This window comes from Gymnoscopelus braueri (genome assembly GCF_963280865.1).
Source record: "Gymnoscopelus braueri genome assembly, chromosome: 3".
Classification (NCBI taxonomy): Eukaryota; Metazoa; Chordata; class Actinopteri; order Myctophiformes; family Myctophidae; genus Gymnoscopelus; species Gymnoscopelus braueri.
In genome coordinates this window covers 27,974,048-28,001,371 of record NC_137612.1, presented here as the reverse complement: position 1 = coordinate 28,001,371, position 27,324 = coordinate 27,974,048, and the positions used below count along the sequence as shown (strand labels likewise).

General features: G+C 41.6%; 1 protein-coding gene across 1 annotated transcript in view; it reads right to left on the bottom strand.

Moving 5' to 3' along the window:
* pcbp4 (poly(rC) binding protein 4) overlaps window positions 1–24,208 on the bottom strand; it is a gene marked incomplete at its 3' end in the record, with an annotated part of 68,593 nt that extends 44,385 nt beyond the window's left edge. The window contains exons 1-4 of the mRNA XM_080424384.1: window positions 24,021–24,208; window positions 23,672–23,695; window positions 21,295–21,327; window positions 5,490–5,606 (exon numbers count right to left, since the gene is read on the bottom strand). Of these exons, the coding sequence (XP_080280510.1) occupies window positions 5,490–5,606; window positions 21,295–21,327; window positions 23,672–23,695; window positions 24,021–24,095 (249 nt within the window). The 5' untranslated portion in view covers window positions 24,096–24,208. The remainder of the gene's footprint in view (window positions 1–5,489; window positions 5,607–21,294; window positions 21,328–23,671; window positions 23,696–24,020) is intronic.
* Window positions 24,209–27,324: the final 3,116 nt, after the last annotated feature.

Here is a 27,324-nt window from a genome sequence, read left to right as displayed (position 1 = left end):
TTCTCATCTTTATCACCCATTCTCTCAAAGACTCTCTCTTTAATTAAAGTCAGGTAATAAGTGCAGGGTCTAAATCAGCCTGCTGTTAATGCAGCCGCTCCAATCAATTAAGAGCCCCGGCCGTACTCAGGGCGACTCTGTGCGTTTGAAATGTAAATAGCCATGTCTGGGCTTTCCATCGGCTCATACGGTACGTGACCGGAATGAAAGAAACCGTCCGCTGCCTCTTCTTCCGCAGTAGCGCACCGCCACACAAATTATTTATCTCTCATGTCTATCAAAGAGTCCTGGAATCCACTTCATGGCTCTAGATTTTATTTTCCGAGTGATGGATGTGTTCCACTTTGTATTTTCTTTGCTTTATTGAGACTGATTGGCTTAGGAAAGCTGGGAGGGATTGCAACATGGAGGAACCAGGGTAGGAAAGAGTTTGATTTGTGATTTGATTCCTGGGCCAGCTACGGTACTTATGACCTCCCCTTAGTTTTCCCTACTGTGTGTCTCCCCTACACTGTCTCCTCCTCAGCTTTACTACTGTGTGTCTCCCTTTCAGCTTTCCACCTGTGTGTCTCCCTTACACTGTCTCCTCCTCAGCTTTACTACCGACTGTCTCTCCTACGGGGTCTGTGTGTGTGTGTGTTTGGCTGCCACACCCGTCATACTTTGAAGTTTGTCCATGGAGGCTTGTAGGAGGCTGGGGTTTGAAGTGTATTTTGAACACTGCAGGCTGCTCCAGTCGTTGGTGTGCAAGCAGGTGAATAAATACAGCCTACTATTTTCCAATGGTACTTTTCTGCATTATTTTGTAAAATGAAGTGGAGGAGAATTGATTTCCCACCGTAACCAGGAGCCAAAAATGAATATACGTTCCTCTCAATTTATTTTCATTTCTCCTACTTCTCCCATTTCGCACCAACCTCACTGGTCTGATCTTCCCTTAAACTAACTCTCCATCTCTGTCTATCTCTCTCTCTCTCTCTCTTGAGTCATGAATATTTTAATGTTTTTAGTTGTTTTTGTTTTTGTTATTGTGGGTTGTTTCATTAAATTATATCGAAAGTCAGAGTCTCTCGTTCTATCTCTGTCTTCCCAAGTCCCTACCTTTTCTCTCTCTATGTGTAATGCTTTGCCATTTCTCTCACTCTGCTCTTCTCTCTTGCTCACTCTCACATTCTCTCACATTTTCTTTAATCCCTTTAAATCTGTCTACCTTCTCTTCTCCCTTTGGATTTTTTGATAACGTGTGTTCTCACAAATATGTCTCCTTTCATCTGTATAGTTTTCTCTTGTTGAGTATTTTCTTTAGCACTGTGCCTTTGTCAAACTATCTCACTCTCCTTTGTTCTCCTTGTTTCATCTCTCTCCCTTCTTCAACTTTTTCCTCAACATATTTATTTCTGTTCTTCTGCTTTATTTTTGACAGTGACATCGAGACAGGAAAGGTGGGACAGAGAGAGACGGGATGACATGCAGTCAAGAGCTTTGGGTCAGATTTGAACACAGGCCAGCTGTGGGAAGGACGATAGCCTGATTTATGTGCTATGCGCTCTTAACAGATGAGCCCTCCTTTACTCAACTTTGTCTTAATCCATTAAGACCGGGAACGCGTCTGTGTCATGTCATCTGTGCAGCGCGATGAGCTTGTATATCTGCTATTTTTTGAATAGCCAAAGAAATCTAAAAACTCCCTCACTTTCTCTCTGAGTGGCATAACAAAGCTTTCATTTAACAACTTAAACCCTGTATAGTTTGTTGATCAGAGTCCCCCAGGGGTCTTTTGCTACTGTAGGTCTCCTCCCCTTTTCCGTATACCAAATCTTTTATAGCCAATCTACAAGAAACACTTGGGATTCATTCTCATTCTCGATATTCGGAACTGGAAGAATTAAATAAAATAAGGCAGGATGGAGGGAGGGGGAGAAGGTAGGATGAATCAATGTTAACAAGGAAGAAAGGGAGGAACGTTGCATATTTCTACGTTTAACCACTTAAACCCTATATACTTGATCAGAGTCTCCCAGAGAGAGAATATTAATATTAGTTAACATTATTGATCAATTATTTTATTATAAATGATTATCAATATTTTTTAACTGCTGCATCCCTAGATGGGAGAAACCCATATTGAGGGGCATGCTGCGGAAAGAAGGTAGCTATGTTTTCCTGACTCGAAATAAGATAGACACATGCACAAATTGCATGCACATACTGTACTTAGTTGCCATGCGAATAATTCACACACATGACTGTTTTGCATTTTGGCACCGCATGCTTTTTCATTATGAAGGACAGAGGGAAGAAGGATGCTAGGAAGGAAGAGAGGGAGGAGGGATGTGGAGAGGATAGAGGCTCATCAGTCGATGTTTCTTGGCACTTGGGGATGTTGAGAAATATTCAGAATGGGGAAAAGTTTCCCTGGCATTCATTATGTTGAGGAGTGGTACAACCAATGAAAGATGGAAAGAAGGATAGAGACAGGGACGGATGTGGAAAAGGATTTAGACAAATGATTGGTGTGTGTGTGTGTGTGTGTGTGTGTGTGTGTGTGTGTGTGTGTGTGTGTGTGTGTGTGTGTGTGTGTGTGTGTGTGTGTGTGTGTGTGTGTGTGTGTGTGTGTGGTCAGTCACATAATGAATTCCATCCTGCCGGGAAGTAAAGGTTACACACGTCAGTCTGCTCTACTCACTACACCCCACTGGGAGCTCTCGGTATTTCACACACAGCGTGTGTGTGTGTGTGTGTGTGTGTGTGTGTGTGTGTGTGTGTGTGTGTGTGTGTGTGTGTGTGTGTGTGTGTGTGTGTGGGTGTGTGTGTGTGTGTGTGTGTGTGTGTGTGCCTACAGCATGTGCATGTGTGCAAATACAAAGTACATAAATATGCGTGTGTACCAATAGGATCTGCATGAGGGCCTGGTAGGTCTGCTGTGTGTGGCGTGTGTGTGTGTGTGTGTGTGTGTGTGTGTGTGTGTGTGTGTGTGTGTGTGTGTGTGTGTGTGTGTGTGTGTGTGTGTGTGTGTGTGTGAGAGAGAGAAATAGAGAGAGTGAGAGAGAGTCAGAAAGACAAGCTACTTCTCTTTTCCATCAGTAACCTTTTCCTCAATCAGTTCAAGACAATAGGAAGAGAGCAACAGATACATATGTAAAGAACATAGCTGTGCATGTGTCTACTGTATCCTCCTCTTCTAGTTGGAAATTGGGCACACCTGCTCTCCGGTGGTACAAAAGTAGGGGTGTGATTGTTTACGCTTGAAAATCACAAACCGATGACCGTTTAATTTAAATCATGAGCTCAGTTAAAATATCTTACTGCAGACAATATAGGCTAGAGGCAAAGTGTCTGCACTCAGCTCCTGAATGGATGTTTTTTGAAAATAAATTAATAAACAAAAACAGTACAGAGTTAAAATACAGAATAATCAAATACTGAGAGGCATATGCATAGGTTTCTGTATTACCTGCTTACCGGGCAAATGGGATTTTTCTAACCTAGTGTCCCTATTCTAGGCCTAATAGGCAAATATTTTGCAAAAATATGCAAACATTTGGCAACAAATCTACACACTCACAGACCTTGTAGATCTGGCCTAGTATAGAACCCTGAGGGGCTGGGGTGGTTTCATTGGGGTTTAAGTGATTAAAACCCAATTATTATTGATAGGTCAACTAGGGCTTATTGATAGGTCAACTAGATATATCTGTATTTATTACACATATACTGCCAGATTCAGTTTAGCTCATGGCTGGATATCACTGAACCGGATTCTGGGCAAGTCATAATAGGCGAACATTTGGCGAAAACAGTCAAACAGCAGATCTACAAGCTCACAACACATTGCGTTGCAAGCTTATAGATTGGCTATGGCCAAGTATAGACCCCTGGGGTACCCCGGTCAACAAAGTAATATTTAGGTGGTTAACTGCATTTCCTGCCAAGCTCATTTTATATTGTCTGCTCTTGTGGGTCTGTTGGAAGTGCTGTAGATTTGATGTTGTGTTGATGACCCTCAGTTTGCTCTCGGGAGAAATGACAAGGCTCTTCTTATATGACACTGTGGAAGTTGCCAGTATGCCATTGTACTGAGTGCAGTGTAGGGAACAACATCACTATCCTTAGAGCCCCACCGCTAGTGGGCTACAAATATTGATTTGTCACACCCCTAGTGGTAAGTAGTTTTCATATCTGGTGGTGGAGTTACAAATGAGCATTACTTGCCTATCGGGCAAATGGGATTTTTCTAAGCATCAAACAGCTTTAGGAGTTCCACTAAATCAAATTCATTAGAGTTCATACACAATTTACAAGTCTGCTGTTGAAAGTTAAAGTTTATTCTGTGTATCCACTGTGCGTGTACTGCGCGCGCGTGCGTGCGTGCATGCGTGCGTGCGTGCGTGTGAGTGAGTGTGTGCGTGTTGACTGCGCTGGTTGGTAGGAAACATTGGTGGGTTGACACATAAATATGCAAAACACAACGCTCATAACTGTAGTCTTCAGATTCAGATTTGGGGGGATTCACATGTCCTACACTGGTAGGTCTCTCTTCCTACTGAAAACATTGACAAGCTTAAAGATTGATTATTACCTGCATTCAGATTTGCAAGCTACTTTCAATGTATTCTAGTCAAATTATCTAACTGCATTGGCAGATAACTTGAAGAATTTCCACTTGATTTCATGATAATATGACATGTTTCAAGAAGCAGAGAAATGGAGACCTGGTATTTGTTTTGGTCTCCCCTTTGTAATCATGTACGCAAAATCGAGTGTCAATTTAACTGTAAAGGTTACACACCGGGGCGATTTTTTTCATGCGAATAATACGTTTTTTTTTAAAACCTTATGAAGTCAATGCAAGCTTCCACGCCTTTAGTGTCAATAATCAAGAGGGATTTATTTGTCACTCATGCAGGTACAGGTACAAATTAAGTTTTTACTCTCTAAAGGTCATTACACACCGGCGATTATGCGAATATACTCAAAATTCAGATTCGTTCCGAATAAATAAAAGACGCTTTTTCACTTTGCTTTTTCGCTCTGTGGAAGCTTGCATTGACTTTATAAGGTTTTTAAAAAAAAAGAATTATTCACATGAAAAAAACGCCCCCGGTGTGTAAGGAGCTTAAGAGTAAAATGAACACTGTGTATGGACAGCAGCTATTTACTTCAAGTCGACAACTAAAAAACTGCTCTAAAGTAACTGGCAAAATAAAGAAAAGGAAAAAAAGAGAAATATAAAAAGAGAAGCTGAGAGTGAGTTAACCTAACCTAGCCTCGCTAAAGGTTCTGTCAATATGAATGTTCTAATTCATCATTTTATAAAGAAAATGTATGTGTCAAGGCTGACACATACATTCCATTCTAAATGGAACATCTTTCTATTTTATAAAAAGGAGTGTGTGTGTGTGTATGTGTACCTCCTCCCGTTTGTGTGTGTGTGTGCGTGTGCGGCGTTGGTGATGTGTGTGTGCGTGCGTGCGTATACACAGGCGTACCTCCTCCAGTTTGAATGTGATCATGGTGAAGGCTCTGAACACACAGTCTGTGGGTCCAGTGATGGTGATGATCCTCTCTGGACACGAACCCTCTGAGATGTTGACCCGCGCACTGCTCTGTAGAGCAGCATGCAGACACACAGACAGACAGACAGACAGAGAAAGAGAGAGACAGAGAGACGGAGAGAGAGAGAGAGAGGGAGGGAGGGGGAGGGAGGGAGAGGGTGGGAGGGAGGGAGGGCGGGAGGGAGGTTGGGAGGGGGAGGGAGAGGGAGGGAGGGGGAGGGAAGGGGGTAATGGGGAGGTGGAAAAGGGAGCGGAGGGGAGGGAAGGGACACAGGGAGCGATGAAGGGAGGGATTTGAGGGAGGGAGGGAAGGGAAAAACGAAGGTCAGGAAGGAAGTTGGGAAGGGGGGTGGGGGTGGTTACAATGTACAGGTTGGAGGAGGGGCGGGAGGGAGGGAGGGAGGGGGAGAGGGGGGAGAGATGGAGGGAGAGGGGGAGAAGAAGAGAGAACACATTAGTGGTGGTGGAGGGATATACAAGGAGAGTCATTCACGCCGCAGTGCTTCCTCGTCCACTGAGAGAGATTCACCTGTGATGAGATGAGGAGAGAGGAGGAGGCTGGTGGGGAGAAGAGAGGAGAGGAGAGGAAGGGAGGTGAGAAAAAGCAGGGAGTCGTAAATGAAGGTTTCGAGGAGGCCATGATGAGGAGGACAGAAGAGGAGAGGAGGAGGCAAGTGAGAAGATGAAGTGAGGAGAGGAAACAATGGAGGGAAGGAAATGACTTGAACAGGAGGACAAGCAAGGAGAGGAGAGGAGAGGAGAGGAGAGGAGAGGAGAGGAGAGGAGAGGAGAGGAGAGGAGAGGAGAGGAGAGGAGAGGAAAAGAGAGGAGAGAAGAGGAGAGGAAAGGAAAAGAGAGGAGAGGGATGGGAGAGGAGAGGACGGGAGAGAAGAGGATGGGAGAGGAGAGGAGAGGAAAAGAGAGGAGAGGAGAGGAAAAGAGAGGAGAGGGATGGGAGAGGAGAGGAAAAGAGAGGAGAGGAGAGGAGAGGAGAGGAGAGGAGAGGAGAGGAGAGGAGAGGAGAGGAGAGGAGAGGAGAGGAAAATAGAGGAGGAGAAGAGGAGAGGAGAAGAGGAGAAGACGGGAGAGAAAGGAAAAGTGACCTGCTGTGGTGAGATCAATACACTCACAATGACATTATTTATATATTATTCAACATCATCAGATAGACAGGTTAAACTGCTAGATACTGTAGACAGACAGACAGACAGACAGACAGACAGACAGACAGACAGACAGACAGACAGACAGATAGATAGATAGATAGATAGATAGATAGATCTCTCCATCTGCAGACCTCTCTGTCTCCACTCACCCTCCTCTCTATCAATACTGTATATCTCTACAGTATGTCTATCACTCCATCCTTCACTGTCTCCACCTCCCGCCCTGCATTCTATTCATCCACTGTTTGGATCCCTCTGTTTCTTTATCCAAGTATCTTTCTCCAGGCTCATCTATCTCCCCCTCTTTCACTCTCTCTTTCCCCACATCCATCCATCTCTCTAGTCTTTCCCTCCTTCCTGCCCTCTCCACTCTTCTCCTTCTCTATGTGAGATAAATCTTTTTCTAAATTTCTATATCTCCCCTTCTGTCCAACCCCACCATTGGTGATCTATGTGCATTTCCTCAAGCACTGTACTTAAGTATGTACATTTTTCAATACGTTAGAGAATGTAGTATGAATGTAGTATAAATGTAATATAAATGTAGTACATTTATACTACATTTATACTACATTTATACTACATTCTCTAATTGTGTAGACTTCTTGTAAATTAAGTAAGGCAGATGCGGTGAGCTTGTAGATCGGCTATTTTCAAATGCCCTAGGTATAAAATAAGGCTAAAGTGGCTAATGTGTGTTTCATAATATAATAATTTATATCTGCAAAGTACCTAGTAACTAAAGTTTTCAAATAATTGTAGTGGAGTAAAAGTAAAAGTATTGGAAATTGGAAATACTCAAGTAAAGTACAGACGCCTCAAAATTGTACTTAAGTACAGTACATGTGTACATGCACTTAGTTACTTTCCACCACTGGATACTACACGGTGTACAGTGGTAGTGTGGGAACATGAAATGCACTGAGTGCAGACTAGAGATGTCAGCCAGCCGGCAGCGCTGCAGACAGGAACCCCCCACGCTCTGATAATGAGACTGGGCAAAATGATTCACCTGGCCCTGACGCTTCTAATGAGAAGGCTGGAGAGAGAGACACAGGCTGTGTGGAGACTAGCGGATCACGTAGTGTGAATACTTGCGGAGGAAAGCGAGTGTGTACGTCCCTGCCGGCGAGCCAGAGGAGTTGGGAGACTCCTCCATAATACAGTAAGTAATGAGAGACTAGATAGGAGGTGGAATCACCTGGCTCTAGGATGTGTGACAGAACAAGTTGAGGTTGACAATGAGGAAATGGTAGGAGGAGGATTTCTTTTCACGGATTTCTGATTGTGTGTCACACACATGGGGGAGAGCATCCCTTCACTCAGTGAAGGAGATGTCTTCTTAGACCCATATGGAAAACTGTTGAAGTGACTTAGGGGTATAACATCAAACTAATTGGTTTAATTGATTATATAACAAATTATACATTGTTATAAGATAATCAATTTGGGGGGGAAATTTTATTTAAAAAAAAAATGTCATAAAATATGTGAGGTTGTACTGTGGGTCAGCTATTGTCTGTATTTTGCACAACACCAATGTACAACCATGTATAAAACAAGGTTTAAGTGGTTAATCAGACTAATCAATGATAGTCTATTCGAATTTCTTCATGTTGATTTCCTTAATATAAAAAACACGCTTCTCAATAATTCGATTAATCTAAAAAGTTATCGCTAGTATAATTTCTAATATAAGAAAAATACTTGATAGTGGCAACCCTAAAGTGACCGATTACTTCCCTGACGTTGATACATTTATTACTGTAAATCGGTAATGAAAGCAAGATAGTTTAGAACTAGTTCTAGTTTAGAACAACTGAGAAAGCGACAAAGGTTCCGTTTTTATAAAATATTGACCAAACTTAAAAAAGACAAAAGAGGGAATGCTCCTCTTTGTGTGGGGATATAAAAATGGGTGAATGGGTTTCTATTCGGGTTTCTCTATTATTCACTGTCCTTTCGACCCATCTTTTTCTACTCTACAGAGAGTTTAAGGATAGGATCTTTAAACATCAATCAAGAGACAGAAACAAGAGAGCCATGTGAACAAAACTGAGCAGCACTATAGATGTATTTTTGTATTTTTCTTGCAGGACACAGCTCTAGCGATAAAATGAGATAAACTGGGGGATAAGCATTGTCACAGTCATGGTACACCTCAGTGCAGCAGTAGCAATATTGTTTTCACAGAGACTTAGCTTTTCAGATCTTTCTTTCGTTTCACCTTTTATAGTACGTCTATGTTTATAGTTCAGGTACTGAGTGTGCTAAGCTTTTTAACCACATGAACCCTAGCGTCCCTATTCTGGGGCAAAAAAAGATTTGGTGTAGAGGGAAAAAAGGAGCAGACCTAGTATAATAGTATATAGGGTTTAAAAGCAATTCTATGTTGGTGTTTGGAGGAGATTGGAACTGCACCACACATTTGACAGTAGATACTGTACAGTAGGAATGGAAAGCTACAGTATAGCAGAGGTTCTCAACCTGTTTTTCCTCGATTCTTTTTTTCTGAAAAAAGCTGCAACCCCCCTATGCACGCACGCACGCGCGCGCGCGCACGCACGCGCGCGCACGCACGCACGCACGCACACACACACACACACACACACACACACACACACACACACACACACACACACACACACACACACACACACACACACACACACACACACACACACACACACACACACACACACACACACACACACACACACACACACACACACACACACACATTTTGTGCAACATGTTTAAAAGTGTGGATACCTCCAAACAGACTTGAACAGACAGTCTTATGGAAAGAACTGCATCCAGTGGGAAGGCAGTATACATGGACCAAGATCTCTGAGGCCATACTTGACTGAATAACATTTACAGTAACAGGATAAGCCTAGGAAGGTATGCTAAGTAGTCAGTCCGTCCGTCCGTCCGTCCGTCCGTTCAGACAGACTCACAGGAGCGAAAACATACTCCCTCGCCTTTGGCCGTTCTGGCCTGGCGGGGATAATAAAAAAATAAAATAAAAAGGTGCTGAACTAATAAAAGGTCATGGAAAAAGAGAACTCCCTTCAGTAAGTAACGTTTATTTCACCTAATGTGACATTCAGAGCTGTGTAGCTCCTCTTCATTGATCAAGGTTTTCATTGTCAACTTTATGTTTTTCCAAAAATGCTGATGTTCAGGCTGAACATGAGGCAAACTATTAGTGTGACGTGATTCAATATTAAATCGATGTAAAGACGTGACATAGAGCGACATTTCACGTATACGCCCCAAGCAACGGGAATAGAGCTAATACGTGTAATTGTGCAAATTGAAAATGTTCATCTCGAGCAACATTTCCCCAAAGCAAATAGAGCAACATGCAGGACCCAGCTGGGGAAGTAGTGTTGCTGGGTGTGAATTTCCAGAATTTTATGATACAACACTTGCAAATGGCCTAGAGAGGGAGAATGTCTATGTCTCTGATAAGAACTCTAATCAACGGTGGACTGCTGTTCGTAATGCTTACTTGTTTTACCGTGCCATTGAGAAAGACACCACAGACTGCCAAGTACAGTAGCTACAGTACATGCTAGCTTGTTGAATGACTAGCTGTAATATACGACACGTACATGTCAGTCGCGTCTTGGCGCTGGTTTGACTGAATTAGCAAAATGTCAAATGACTAAAGCAACACAATTCCAGTGAGTAAAGCTACGCATTTCTTGTATTGACTTAGGTCTGAATGCATTATTTTTCTTACTCTTACTTAATTAATTGCTCTTTTTATCTGTCACTCCTTCTTTCGCTCTCGCTGGAATGAAGTGAGAGCGAATTGAGATATTCACGTCTGTCAATATCTCATTGTCCCTCATCCCCAATTTACTTTCTTACTCTCTCATTGTTCCTCACTCTTATCTCTCAGTCCTTGTGTCCCTGCTGTATCTGGCTCCCTTTCTTTCTGTCTGTTGCCATATTCTCTGTAATTCTTTCTCAGTGTTTGTTGACATGGAGTAGTGTTCAAATTAATTCTCGAGGGACTAACATTTTCTGTGTTTTTTGTGAAGATATTGTTTGGTAAACCTTTGCATCCTGAGCTGTAGTGCACAGGCCAGTGATTTTCAGCTCTGGAGACTAGTTTTCTATTCTACCAGGCAGCTGTTAGCTTAGCGTCAATCAGGAAGACTGCACAACATCACATCTCACTTTCCAATTACTGTACTTTAAACTCTGGAGATGATGCCAAGTTTGCCAACCCATTGGTCCATGTCATTGCGTATGTGGTCTTTAGTCTGAGAATGAGCACTTTCTGTCACACCTCCATGGGAACCACTCACACATGATTGCTAGTCTTTATATACTCTGATGTCTGGGTTGTTAGTCATCGTTGCTGTCGGGCAGAAACCTCCTATCTCCATATATCAACTTTTTATGTTTATTTTTTTCAAATGAATGCTCTACTTCATCATCCAAGAGTGTCACACAAAAGCAGTGAAAACAGCAGATCTACAAGCTCAACTATTATCACTATTTTTTTAATGTTTTACAAAAAATAATAAAAAATGTCCAAACCGTTTTGGACATACAAGGTTTCCACCCGACATTCTAGTGGGCTGCTGCCATCTTTCATTCATTATCAAAGATAACTCTAAGCTTCCCCCACATCCTCCTCCTCTCTGCCAACAGCTCCACGCTGTCCAGTTTGACCTCCACCACAGAGGTGGCCTTCCTCACCAGCTTATTCAATCTCTTAGCATCCCAGTCGCTGATGCCTCCCCCCAGCACACTCAGTGGTGTAAAGTAACTAAGTACATTTACTCAAGTACTGTACTTAAGTACAATTTTGAGGTATTTTTTTGGCGGTGAAACCGCCCCTATAAGTGAGGTTTGGATATTTGTCCAACAAATCCTGCGCTGTGATTGGCCAAAAATGTACCCCGCCTAACCCTGCACCGTGATTGGCCAATCACAGTCTATTCAGGACTGTGATTGGCCAGTGTCACATGACACATGTGCATAGCCCTATATAAGAAACCATAACTTTAACACATTAACTGCCAAGACCGTAGTCCTACGGGCCGTTAAATCCAACTGTTAAGCGCCGAGACCGTAGCCCTACGGGCTGCGGTCTTTTCGCGCATGCGCGGTCCGGGTGCACTTTCGGAATTTTTTTGATCCACTTCCGTTTCCGGTTTGATGACAGGAAATAGAATTATTTGGGATCCGGTTTTCACGATCACGCCCGCTCCCATTCTACAGACGAAACTGAAACTCAATTCTCTTCCTGTAGTTTTTTCTCCTCGCATTTCACTGTTTATCGTAATCCGCTCTAACTCAAACATGGATGCCCCGTTTGACACGTGGTTTTCACTGGGAGATACAGGGAGATCTCGCGGATGTAAACAGACTGTGTAGCGCTCAATCTTAAGGATTTTAACAAGATCTATGGCGACATGAAAAAAACAAAAAAACAACAAAAACACCTTGGCACTGGTGAGTACATTATGAGATTAGCCCTTGGCAGTGGATGTGTTAAAAAAACAATAAATTTGTTTTTTTTAAGTTATGGTTTCTTCCATCATAAAGAGTGTTTCAATAAATGTATTTATTTTTTGTACATGATTGGTTGACTCCATTCAGTATTGTGATTAGCTAGCAAGACACCGCCCACTTCACACAGGGTGTGATTTTTACTTTATTGGAGTATTTCCAATTTTCTGTACTTTTACTTCTACTCCACTACATCTTTATTTGTATAAACTTTTATACAAATAAAGTTTATTATTATTATTACCTCTGAGTCAAATATTGTACCTTTACTCCACGACAATTATTTGAAAACTTTAGTTACTAGTTACTTTGTAGATTTTGATTATTATTACAAAACATACATTATCCACTTCAGCCCTATATACAATTCGGCCATTTGAAAATAGCCGATCTACAAGCTCACAATGCATCGCGATGCGACGCATTGTGAGCTTGAAGATCTGCTTCTTTTTTTTAAATACAATTTATGCATTTGAAAACTTGTGAAATGGGACATTCTGCATAATGAGTACTTTCTACTTTTGGTACTTTAAGTACATTTTGATACCAATACTTTTGTACTTTTACAAGTACATTTTGAATTCCAGACTTTCACTTGTAACAGAGTATTTCTACATTGCAGTTTTGATACTTTTACTTAAGTAAAACAAGACATGACTCAGTCATGTATACCAGCTTGCTATCTGTTTTCCCTGATTTGTCTCGCAGAATCTGGCAACACTGCTAGTGGCTCCCCATAGAGCACCGAAGTCCTGACGTCACTCGTTCATCCCCAGGTTTGCGGAAGTAATTTCTCTATGTAGAATAACATTGGGTCATCTTAGAATCGTCTCATATAAGAATTGTGGTCCAAAAATAAACACCGCGTGTCGGCGTTATTGTCAGGGTATTCTGTATAGTTTATGATAGTCAGTCACTTATATTTGTTACAGTCTGTTTCTGGCGAAAATGTAACTAATTTGGCGGAAGTAACATTAGCGTTTTCTCACCGTCAGTTGATGCTTCATATCCATAAGAGTCAACCCGCCGGGGTCATGTGTTTATTTTTGGAACACAGTTCTTATTTGACGCGATATTAAATACGTCTATGGGATTCAGAACGGGGGTGGAAAACTGCGAACCAGGTAGACAAACAAAGGATGTGTAAATGACGTCAGACTTCGGCGGTCTATTGGCTTAAAGGGCAGCCAATGATGAAAAAGTGTCTAGAAAGTGTGGACCTGACTCAGTCCCTTCTTAGACCAGCGTGCTTTGCAACCTGGTAAAAATGTAGTACTTTTTCCACCACTGAGCACACTACAGTAAAAACAAAAGAGCACACTGCTACTACAGACTGGTAGAGCATGTGTAACGTTCTGTTTCACATGTTGAAAGACTTGAGCCACCTCAGAGAGAACACACTGCTCTGTTCCTGCTTGAAAAGAGGGCCAGTGTAGTCAGATCAGTCCAATTTCCTACTGAGTGGCCCTCCCAGGAATGTGTACATACATATCCACTATTCTCCCTCGTCTTACAGATTACATACTGTTTGGTACCATGAGTGCATGAGTGCAAATCAGATCTACCGAGCCATCCGGCATAATCCCATTTATACATGTTTCTGAAAAGCACAAAACACTAAAATAGTAAAAAAGAAACCAGTTTTAAACTGAGTAGGGCTTAAGACCTGTACTTTTCTACTTTTTGTTTTAAACTGAGTAGGGCCTAATTAAATTCAATCTTTATTTCAGACCCAAGGGGGATCCATATCACAAAACACCATACAAAACATAACAATAACAGAAAAATAAATACAATAATATATAAATACACCATGTTCAGTTTTGAACATACAGACAAGTGCGCCAATGGTTCCACAGTCTAGAGGAGAACCTGACAGAACTACGTAAGGGGTTAATTATGACAGCAATGATGATCAGATGCCCTACACATAAATCTATACATAAGATTGCGTAGCACAGCAGAGCAGGTGGGTACCCCAACACTAACAAACATCTGGCTTGCACTGGAGCTTCTTGGAGCTCTCAGCAGCAGCCGCATAGAGACACACGGGGACTACAAATTTCACGCCCACTTTTGAGACAGCGCCGCTACTCGAGGTCCGTTAGAACGATGAACAGCAGCTGCCAATGCATTCCCTATGAGAGGATATGAAAGTTAGCCTACTTTTAACATTATCCTGCATTAACTGAAGACGATATTGATTTAAATAAAAATATGTTTCCAAATGTATGGAGTGTCTTTGTCAACATATCTTCTTGTTTTCTTAATACTTGATGTGTTTCACATTTAATTTGCCACTTTAACGAGTTACCCATAATGCTAACACAGCAGAGGGTAGACAGCAGACGGGCATTTCAGTGACATCACTGTCTTTACGAGTGCCGAGCGCCGACCAGTGGCGTACCCACTGTAGAGGCAGGAGAGGCGGTCGCCTGCCCAACTAAGATCTCGCCTCCCCTAAACAAAACAAAAAAAAACAGAAAATGTGTCATTGTGTGCTTAATGTCCTCAAAGTCACGCATCCAACAAGCTTTGAACTGAGCAGATTGGACCTTCTGTTCCAGAGATAATGACCAAAACCTATTGAAAACGGCCACTTTCGCCAGTTTTCTGGGTATTGAAAACCTCAAGGGATGCGTCCGTGACGTATATACCATGCGATCACTTAAACTCTAGATCTCCGATGCTAGCGATTTTGACATACTGATGGAGTATATTATAGTATATTGTGGGTAGTATATCGAGATGAAAGATATGGGACATTAAAAAGGACAAATTAAACAAATGGCACAGATTATTAGAACACCAAAAAAATCGCTACAGCCTCAGTAGTTAACCAGTGAAATGACGGTATTTTACAATGCCTCTCATAGAGATTGCATTGAGAGCTGCAGTTCATCGTTCTAACGGACCCCGAGTGTCAAAAGTGGGCGTGGATTTGTAGGCCTTCCGCTTCCGGCCGTGTGTCTCTATACAGTCATTATAAGCCACTGTGAGTCGTCTGATGCTGCCTTGCTTGCTAAGATCTGTACTTTTCTACTTTTTGTTGTTAAATAAATCATCTGCAAATGAAATAAATGATGCTATAATGATGCTTTCTATCACAGAAGCCTATAGGCAAGTGGATTGATGACATTTTGACCAATCACATAGCATAGCAAGGCGAGCAGATTGTTGACTTTCTTGACAAATTGTTTCACCACAGGCAGGAAAGCACTGAACCAAAACATTCCCACCCACACGGACATTACCTGTCAACTAATGATAGCAACCAGCAGTACGTAACTAAGTACATGTACTCAAGTACTGTACTTAAGTTCAATGTTGAGGTATTTTTTACTTTAATGGGGTACGTCCAATTTTCAATACTTTTACTTCTACTCCACTACATCTCAGAGGCAAATATTATACTTTTACTCCACTTCAATTATTTGAAAACTTTAGTTACTAGTTACTTTGTAGATTTAGATTATTATTACAAAACATACATTAACCACTTCAGCCCTATAGACATTTCGGCCATTTGAAAATAGCCGATCTACAAGCTCACAATGCGTTGCGATTCAATGCATTGTGAGCTTGTAGATCTACTATTTTCAAAAGATTTTTATACATTTGAAAACTTTTATACATTTGAAAATGGGTCATACTGCATAATGGGTACTTTCTACTTTTGGTACTTTATGTATATTTTGATACCAATACTTTTGTACTTTTAGTCAAGTAAATTTTGAATTCCGGACATTTACTTGTAACATATTTATACATTGCAGTATTGATACTTTTACTTAAGTAAAATATGTGAGTACTTTTTCCACCACTGGCAACCAGTGAGTTGGAGTAGCTAGACAGTGGGTCTGGTTATACTATAAGAGCATCCTTTCCCCTTGCACTTTAATAACATTCGGCTGCAGGACAAATCAGTCAGCAGGCAGGCCAAAGCTCGCCTGGGCATGCATACTGATATCTCTGGGGGTTGTGCTCTAATTTTAAGTTTTGCTTACTAATTGCTGATTTTCAGCAATCACTCTGTTTCAGAGTGATTGCTGTTTCTGTTTTAATGCCTACACTTGCATATTGGTCATAATACAGTACGGCCCTGCAACAGCCATTTGATAACACTGACCTTCATCAGTCAGTTAGTTAAGGCTGCTACATTGGTCCAGCCGAACAAGAACTTTTTTCTGCTGAAATAAAGTAAGTTTGGAAAGTCGAAAGTTGCATGTTTTATACTCCAGGCACTGCCTAAGTTCTGAATGTAATCAGTTTGTAGTTATTGCCTATCCTATCGGACGTCGGCTCAAGTATGTAGACGGCTTTAGAGCTAGAGCATGACTGATATTTCCGCCAAACCAATATATGGGTCATTATTCGACATCGGTATTGACAATTATGCAGCCAATGTGTCCAACCTGGCGTCCCTATTTTGGGTATTTCACTATAAACAACAGCTTATAGATAGATTATTTTTTAACACAGTAACCACTGATGTTATTATTACCTTCAGCTACTGTGTGTTTACCCATCAAAATATCCGCTTTGAAACCGATCAGTTTAATCTATGAATAAACCCCCTCTGTCACACCTCCATTGGGAACCAATGAAAAAAATGATAGCTTCTCTACTTGCTGCTGTTTGATCTGTGGGTCACTGTCATCCGTGAGTGTTTTGCTGCTGCTGTCATTGTGTACTTTCTAGTTGAGCGCTCCATCACCACCAGTGTGAAGGCTCCAAATGGTGGCTCAGCATTCTCAACTCACCCTGGGGGGTTCTTATCAACTATTCATGGGATTCACTGCACCCCACGAATGAGCCAACATTTCAACCAAAACCTACAGACATTTGTTACATTTAAATTAAGGTTATTGACCTTTATTAATCTGGTGTCCTAGGTCTAAATGAGTTGTTTGTACATGCAGTGACTAATATCACCCCCCTCGGCTTCCCTCCCACGAACACGGCCCAATTGTGTTCTATAGACGCACGACAAAGCCGGATGCACTGCCGTGGATTTAAACCCACAACCTTGGGTTGTGGGTTTGTGTCTGACCACCGGTGGGCAGACACATTACCACAGCACCACCCGAAGGTCAATATCCACCTCGTTAACCATCATTTCTATGTCGTGCATTACAGCAGTTCCACAAGCACACATGTCCCCAAGTGACACGTTGTGATCTTGTAGATTGTAGGCAACAAACAAAACAACATAGTACAGTACAGTACAGTACAGTACAGTACAGTACAGTACAGTACAGTACAGTACAGTACAGTACAGTACAGTACAGTACACACACACACACACACACACACACACGACACAACTCTTTGTCTCACTCTCTGACTCCCAGTGGTGGAAAGTAACTAAGTACATTTACTTAAGTACTGTACTTAAGTACAATTTTGAGGTATTTGTACTTTACTTGAGCATTTCCAATTTCCAATACTTTTACTTCTACTCCACTACATCTCAGAGGCAAATATTGTACTTTTACTCCACTACATTTACTCGAAAAATTTAGTTACTAGTTACTTTTCAGATATAAATTATGATATAATTAAACATACATTAACCACTTTAAACCTATTTTGTACCTAGGCTATTTGAAAATAGCCGATCTACAAGCTCACAACGCGTCGCTATGCGACGCGTTGTGAGCTTGTAGATCTGCTATTTTCAAATATTTAGTACTTTTACTTTTGGTACTTTAAGTACATTTTGATGCCAATACTTTTGTACTTTTACTCAAGTAAATTTTTAATTCTGGACTTTTACTTGTAACAGAGTATTTTCATATTGCAGTATTGGTACTTTTACTTAAGTAACGAATTTGAGTACTTTTTCCACCACTGCGTGACTCCCTGAAATCACATATCTCTCTTCCCCACATCTATGCATTCATCTTCTAATGCCTAATTTAAATGAAAATAGGCGACATACAACGCTTTGTGAGCTTGCACAACGCCTATTTGCACAACACATTGCGCAACTCTAAGTATGAATCAGGCATAACTCTCACTGCCCCCGTTTCTCATGCCCCCCCACCTCTTCTCTCTCTTACGTAATCCCCACTGCCCCCTACTTCCCCTCCCCTCTATCTCTACCCCTCCTCATCATGCCTCCCTTCATCTCTATCCTCCATTCACTCATTCTATTGCACCCAGTCTTTTCTCTCCATCCTCTCTCACTCTTTTTTGCACTTTTCTTTCTTTATCCACCCGTCTCTCTCTCTCTCTCTCCTCCCCTTGCTTTTCTCTCTCTGGGATGATGATCATTGGGATGATGATCTCGGCATTACGATGCCACTGGGAGGGACGCTCTGAAAGCATGTCTTTTTAATTGTTATGCTCCTCAGGTCCTGCTTATTAACCCCTTCAATCCAGGAACACATCCGTGTCATTTTTTTATTTCTTTGGCTATTCAAAAATAGCAGATATAGTGCCGTGCTACGAGCTTGGAGATCTGCTATTTTTTTTAAAAACTTGAAAATGTGTGCAAATCTTAGAATATATATTTTTATAAAGCAAATATTTGTAAAGTATTTTGTTCCAGGGACCTCCAGAAGCAAAGATTTGAGTTACAAATGTTTGCTTTACAAAAATAGATATTCAAAGATTTGCAAAAATTTTCACGATTTTTCTAAAATAGCAAATCTACAAGCTCATAGCGTGGCACTCGGTGCCGTGCTATGAGCTTGTATATCTGCTATTCTTGAATAGCCAGAGTATAAAATAATGGTTATAGCTCAAATCTAAAATGACACAGATGCGTTCCCGGTCTATGGATTAAGAATAAGGACAGATTCACTCACACACAGAGATTTTGCGCGTTCATAGAGAGATAGTGCCCCTCCCCTCCAGCAATCCATATGCAATGAAATTGCTGTTATTTTCCTGTCCCCAGCCAGACATGGTATTTAAAGTTCTAATGATAACATGTTTAAGTATTCATACATGTATAAGCCGTCCATGTGGTATTGTGTTCTCTGGTTGCAGGGTTGTAGGGTTAAGGATAAATGCACATTCATACTCCCGTTCAGAATGGATGCATGTATGTACGTATTATGTTCAGAACGCGAGCAGCATTGCTCACATACATACTGTAGCTCTGTACGTAAGGTTTCAATGGAGTTTCAATGTCATCTGCTAAAGAGTGCAGGATAGGGCAACAAAATGATCTTGTACATTCAATCTTCTTTGCTGCATCTTGCAAGGGAGCACGACTGCCCCCACATTTTTCTGATTTTGCACCTTACGAATGCGTACATTTCAAGCTATAAGCTTTCAGTCAACATGCAGAAAGACGGATGCAATTATTTGAATGCCTTAACTATGTTTGACATAGAGTATAAATGGTCCTTTTGACCAATTTGAGTCAACATCGTCCACATTCCATCTGCGTCAGTACGGTACACCAAAGAGCGTCCTCGGCATGAGCATACAAACGCTAACGTTAGCTGAAGAAGCGTCAGATTAAGACAAGTAGCTAATGAGAATGGGCTGGCCTGGCACTGCACTCGGTAGGTAAGACATGCTGGAGTTAGGGGGACAGGCAATATGGGAACCCATTCAACAAAATCTGTCTTGAGAGATTAGGGGACAGGTATTCCATATAGACTCTAACGACTAGGGTGACATTTCCCATTTCTTTTCCCTTGACAAATCAACAGCCTAATGTACCCACTACCCAGGTAAGTGGAATTGGAAAGTAGAGGTAGAGAAGTTGAAGGTTGAGAAGTTAGAGAAGTAAGAGTTGCATATGATGGAATGAGACATAATGGTAATGGACACAATAAGATAACACAATATTCTTCCATTAGCATTGTTCTTTTCCCACAACCCTGTCATGAAGTGTCTTACTGTGCTTTTGGATCCTGACCTCAATGGTTGAGAAATGTTGCTTTATAATACTGTAGTATCTCTCTGAGCTTCATGGGATAAGGCTATGCTAAAGCATTGCGGTAGTATTTTCCTTTACGTTCATTGTTTACTTAATCAGCGACTAAAATGTAGGGATATTTGACACAGCAAATTGTGCAGTAATTTCAATCTGGAGTAAGTGTTCAATTCATTTTCAGAGGCTGAATGTGTACAAGGAGGAGTCACTGTGACAACTACACGGAAGACCGGTAATGTTAGCGCCTCTTCCTTACGGGGAGAAATAAAGTAATGAAGGGCTAATTATTTCTTATGGTGAGTCACTTGAAAATGCCAATAACTTCTCCACACATTCCACAACATGCCTCAGTTGTTCAGTTACATCTTGGCACACATACTACTCTAACTGCTGAAAGCAGCTTGAATTTGACAGCTCATAATTCACTACCATTTGTCATTGTCATCTTAGTATCATAATCATGGACAAAAGAGAGAGAACTATAATTTAAAGGTTAGAGATGATTCCATTAGGGCAGTGTCTTTAATTACAAGGTATACATATTCTGACCAGTGGTGTAAAGTAACTAAGTACATTTACTCAAGTAATTTTTTTAGGTACTTTTACTTTACTGGAGTATTTCCAATTGTCTATACTTTTACTTTTATTAATTTAATTTTCAATTAATTATTTGAAAACTTTAGTTACTAGCTAGTAGCTACTACTTTAAATTATGACCACTTTAGCCTTATTTTAAACATACAGTAGGCTATTTGAAAATATAGCCTATGTTTTCAAACATTTTAGTACATTTACTTTTGGTAATTTAAGTACATTTTGATACCAATACTTTTGCATTTTTCCCCAAGTACATTTTTAATTCCGGACTTTTACTTGTAACAGAGTACTTCTACATTGCAGTATTGATACTTTTACTTAAAGCAAAACATTTGAGTACTTTTTCCCACCACTGGTTCTGACAAGCCTATAGAAAAAACAGAACTACATCACAGGAATATTGTGTTATAATATTCAATATAAAGCATTAGTATTGGGTACTGAATTCATAATGGACAGGTTCCAGTGAGCTGGACTGAAAGCGGTGGAGAAGTGCTGATGTGGGATATTATGCAGGATTGAAGGATGCGCATCTTACCTCTTCTCGTATTCTCTTCACTGTTTCTCCTTTCTGTGGAAAGACACACAACACTGAGCTCAGACTCACATTACTGTCAAGGACACTACAGTCAATGACTCGGGCTATACAACAATGTGTGCTTCCATTCTGCATTAAGTATCATTACATTTTTTGGCATTTAGCTGAAGGCCCTCCTGACATTCATTCTCTGTGTACTCTTTCAAGTGTACTTCAGCAAACCACTCAAGTCCTGGGCCTGGCTACTCGTTCATTGTGAGCAGCCAGCTGCCACACTGTCCGTTGAGGCTAACATTTAAAATGCTGCAAATCCTGTGATGCATTCAAGTTAACTACATATGGAGAATGATGGCAGTCATTGTCCACATTGTGTTATCAACGACATTTTGTAATTGTCCAAGATTGTAATTGTCCCGAAAACGTTGATGTGAAACTGTTTTGTTTGGCCTTAAAGGAGTAGCTCACCCGCCAAAAAAATAATTCTATCGATTAGTCACCCCATGGAGACTTGAATGAAAGTATATATTTTAGTTTTTGTCGCATTCCTAAGCCAATAATGTGATGACCGGCAGCGGTTCCAGTAGGAGACACAAAGAGTCTCCTTTGTATCTCCAACCGGAACCGCTGCCTACCGGTCCGCTGGTCATCAAATTATTGGCTTAGGAATGCGACAAAAACAAAAAAATTACTTCAAGTCTCCATGGGGTGACTAATCGATAGAAAAAAAGATTTTTTGGGGGTGAACTCTCCCTTTATCTATATCTTGGCATTGGTTTGTGATTACAGGTGTCGGTATAAAACAGGTGCTCAACAAATGACCAACGGCAGAAGACTGTAGTGGGAAACTTCTCATCAATGCCCCTTAGCTGTGATATAATGACAATATACAGTACCATGGCCTATCATAAGCTATTGCGATGTGTGAAACATTAGGTGTGCCACACAAAACCCACCTCAGGATATGTAAACACATTGAAATTGATTGTTTTAGTATTTATACTCAACCTGCGCCACATTTAACATTCACAAAATGATCTCATTTTTAATAGCCGCTCCAGTCACACAAGCCTGATAAGACAGCATGGTGTAGCTACAGCAGAGTGGGCATCAGTTCTGCATTTTCAGAGCATGTTTATTTTAAAGATCAATCAATTGATTGATTGTGTTCCTGGCTTGGATCAATGGAACTAACATACTGTAGTATACTTTAAGTTCATATTTATCTGTATTAACCCCATTGAGACCTGAAGCCGATTCTACATGTCTCCTAAATCTCAACAGTTTTCTGAAAAAAACGTTTCTATATCAGTGGTTCTCAATCTTTTTCATGTCAACGACCCCCAAAATTATATGTATTTGGCCGCGGACCCCCATCAAAATATTTTGTTCCAGGGACCCCCAGAAGCAAAGATTTGAGTTACAAATGTTCACTTTAAAAATATATATATTCAAAGATTTGCACACATTTTCACGATTTTTCAAAAATAGCAGATCTACAAGCTCGTAGCTTGTATATCTGCTATTTTTGAATAGCCAAAAGTGTAAAATAATGCTTTTTAGCTCAAATCTAAAAATGACACAGTTCCAGGTCTTAATGGGTTAAAACAACATGTTCAAGGTTTTAAAGAAAAAAAATACCATGACATTTTTTATCATGAGTTTTCATCATTAAAATCTTAGCGTTTGCGGCCCACTTGCAATATAATCACGGCCCACAGGCTGGTAATCGCTGCTGTAGGGTATGTGAAAGTAAAACAGATTTGACTGGGTGTTCAGTGGGAAGGGGGGCCTCGTTAACACACTTCATGTAACTGTGAAGTGAAGAAAACGAAGAAAAATGTCCCTATGGAATTGACTGGCATCTCTCTAGAGCACATTCTAAGTAGCCAGAGATTGGATTGACATGACCCAACTAGAAATTTCACACTTTATTTATTATTATTATTAACACATAGCCTATTTCATGGTAGATTTACATTAGAGGTCGTTATATATTGGAGGATTACAGAGGGAGCTGGTTATCTCTAGAGCAGCACGCCTGTTTTAGAAAATGCTTACTTTAAAAAAAAGATGGTCAGGGTTTTCTAATACATGGTTTAAACACGGTTAGCAATTTATAATGTATATGGTTTAAACATGGAACAGGTTTTCCCGTTAATATTTAACTGTGAAATGAGAATGAAATCTGATTAAATCATATTAAATACTGCTGGTAGTACTAGGGCCGTTATGGTTTACATGTGTAAACGTGTATGTTTACGCATTGGAAACATTTACTAGAACATTTATAATTGGCACCCACTTAATAACAGAATAAAATGTATTATTCTCTGCATGCCTAAAACCACAGAAGAAGAAGATAGGGGCAGCAGCTCACCTTGCCGATGATACTTCCTACTTCCTGTGGAGAGAACACAAACAGGAAGTCACACTATGTAGCCCTCACACGGGACAAACAGACAGACAGACAGAGACACAGACAGACAGACAGACAGACAGACAGGCATATAGAAACACCACATGACATTATGGGCAGTGCGATTTGTACTTCATTGTAAAATTGCCGATCATAAATGTGCTATTTTTGTCATGAGACACTGTTGCATAAATTAGACATAACAATTGCATTAAGTAGACATAACATGCACTCAGCACTGAAGCATTGATAAATAGACACGCATGCACGGCCCTCTCTGTATCTGTATCTCTGTCACTCTCTCTGTTACCTTGCCGTGCATAAGGAGGCGCAGCGTCAGCGTGACTCCCGCCCCGCCGTCTCCAAAGTCCTGTTCACAGCTCATGGTGGCGTGGTTGGAGGTGTGGTGATGGGTGGAGGTGCTGTAGGAGGCGTGGTGATGGGTGGAGGTGTCGGTGGTGGTGTGGTGGACAGAGGACTCCGCCACTGGGAGACGCATGAAGGTCCGAGGGCCCCGAGGCGTTGCGGAATGTTGCAGAACACGCCGAAAAACCTAGGGAGAACCCCTTGAAGATTCCCCTGCGATGGAAACCCTCCTTTCAGAGCCCGAGAGACAACTCAGGGAGAGAAGGGAAAATGGGGTAAGGGAGGGGATGGGGAAACGGAGGGATTCAGTTGGTGGAATCGGTGGAGGGCGTAGACTGGGACGTGCCTCAGCTTTTTCCGGTACTTCTGGGCAGTTTTTTGTCGGTTCTGTGGGGATAAACAGAGGAGGGGGAAAGAGAAGAATAGTGTTAATGTTGGGGAGGGAAGCTCACAGTAGACTTGCATGGCCAGACAATATCACTGCGTGGATATTGAGGCAATTTCTTTTTGCAATGGCAGATTCGTCTGGAACCAGGCTCACAGCGCCAATGCCACAGAGACAATTTTATCGACCGTTATTGTACTCAGTGAATAGGGTGACCATGGTTTGGACGTCCATTTCCACAGAATAGAAAGCCTTGTAAAAAACTACTTTGCTGAGTGCTTAATGTTAGCAGTATCGAGTTTTCGGTTTTTGGTTTGTCGTTCAAAGCAACTATTCCTCGTTCGTAGAGTGTGTAAATGTAATGTAAATAAGGAAAGGTCAGATACAGTTCTTCATTGAACATTTGACTGCACTGGGAGCTAAACTGGAGCTGCTAAAGTTTGATGGAATGCATTGGAGTCAATGAGGCCTGGGTGAACAGGTGCATGAATAAACACCGTCTTTGAATGATCTTTGTTAGATAAAGAGCATTCATTATTGTTTCTATTGTTAATTAGTGAGAGGCTGTCAACACCTGACAGTCTTGCAATGACAACCCATACTGCCCTATGTGGACAATGACAGCCCTGTATGGACGATGACAGCCCTGTATAGACGATGACAGCCCATACGGCCCTGTATGGACGATGACAGCCCTGCCTATGACAGCCCATACTGCCCTGTATGGACGATGACAGCCCAGTATGGACGATGACAGCCATATAGTATGGACCATGACAGCCCATAGGTCCCTGTATGGACGAGGAGGGAGACCATTTTGTTTGGTTTGTGCTCATTAGTGCTCTTCTGGGTGCAGTACTTCTGCTCTTTGTACACATGTATTTATGTACTGTATATGCACACCCACGTGTATCTCCAAATGGAAGCTTAGTGTGTGTGTGTGTGTGTGTGTGTGTGTGTGTGTGTGTGTGGATGCGTGCACAACAGTGTTTTCCAGTCAGAAAGGTTTGTATTGTTCAGACAGACCCAGCTGACTGGGACGCTACAGGAGGATTGGTTGGATTCAACATGGTTTCAACAGCATTGCTCTGACGACTGCCAGCAGCACCAGGCAGTGTATTAAAAAAAAGGAAACTAAAAAAGACGAGGTGTGGAAATTAACATAATTTCTCAAGTGTCAGACGCTAGTCAACAAGTCAGTGCGGTAATTTAAAATATTAATTGGAAAGTCTGTTTAAAAGGCTTAGGGGTCTGAATTAAATAAGCTTTCAGTCAGCAAGTGGCAGTCAGGCGTGATCATAGTGAAGCATTTACTTCACTCCAATTCAGGACAAATGGGAGAGCAGACTTCAGCTGTCTTTGCATGCTAAAGAGAGGTTTTTGGCCGTGTGTGCATGTGTGTGTATTCATAAATCATGTATCATGTGTGTGTGTGTGTGTGTGTGTGTGTGTGTGTGTGTGTGTGTGTGTGTGTGTGTGTGTGTGTGTGTGTGTGTGTGTGTGTGTGTGTGTGTGTGTGTGTACTTGCATGTGTGTGAGAGAGTTGTAACTGTATCCAGTAGGTCTGCTACCGTGTTCAGTGTTAGAGCTAGTCCCTGTTTTGTGTGTGTGCGCTCTTGTGAAGGGCGTGTGTGTGTGCGCACACATGTGCGTGTGTGGGGGGGTGCATGCGTGTGTGTGTGTGTCTGGACAGTAGCTGCACAGTCATATGTCTCTATGCCAACCAGTCTCCTTAGTGACAAAGAACACGGAGGAGACCTGTCTGAGTAAACACTAATTTACTAGAAAACACACATTCTGGTGTGTGTGTGTGTGTGTGTGTCTTGTGGAACACTGTGAGGATGCATGTAGCTATTCACATTTGCATGCAGCCGTGTGTGTGTGTGTGTGTGTGTGTGTGTGTGTGTGTTGCGTACAAACTCTGTCCCGGTCTCATATGATATCTCCTGTGTAAAGTAGGTCACAAATCTGATGCAGGCTGTCAAGCACGCAAGATGAACACCTTGCATGAGCGCGCACACACACACACACACACACACACAGTGCATCCATGTTTAGATATGGACGGACACACACACACTCTGACAAGTGTGTGTGTCAGTGTAGGCATTGGACACACAGAGAAACATTAACAAACAGTGCACAGTGTGTGCACACACGCACGCACACACACACACACACACACACACACACACACACACACACACACACACACACACACACACACACACACACACACACACACACACACACACACACACACACACACACACACACACACACACACACACAAATGTGAATAGCTACATGCATCCTCACAGTGTTGCACAAGACACACACACACACACACACACACATACATGGATACTACACACACACATTATATTGAAACATACATTGGCACGTCAGCTGATCAACTGCCAGAGAGATGCAAACTTATAGATCAGCTATTTCCCCATGCGACACCAAAAATAGCAGATCTATAAGCTTGCGACACTTTGTGAGATCGGTTATTTGCAGTGCGCAACACCGTTGAGTTGCACGTCAAAGTATAGATCATACTTAGAACATAAAGCTATCATCTGAAGGGGACCCACTCCGAGAACAACACTGGACCAATAAAATACTGGCGCAAACATCTCTCCACCTTCTCTATATCTCTCTGTTCCATCAGCATTCATCTTCCCCTTCAACATCGTGTTCTACATTAATCTTCCCCTTCCACATCGTGTTTGTCTGCCTGCTTCTTTAGTTCCTCTCCATCTCCGTTTCTGTGAAGTGTTAATTCTCCTTTTCATGTTATTATTATTATGATGAACTTTGCATCTTCGTCCCTCGTGTCTTCTGACTTTCCAAGGAGTGC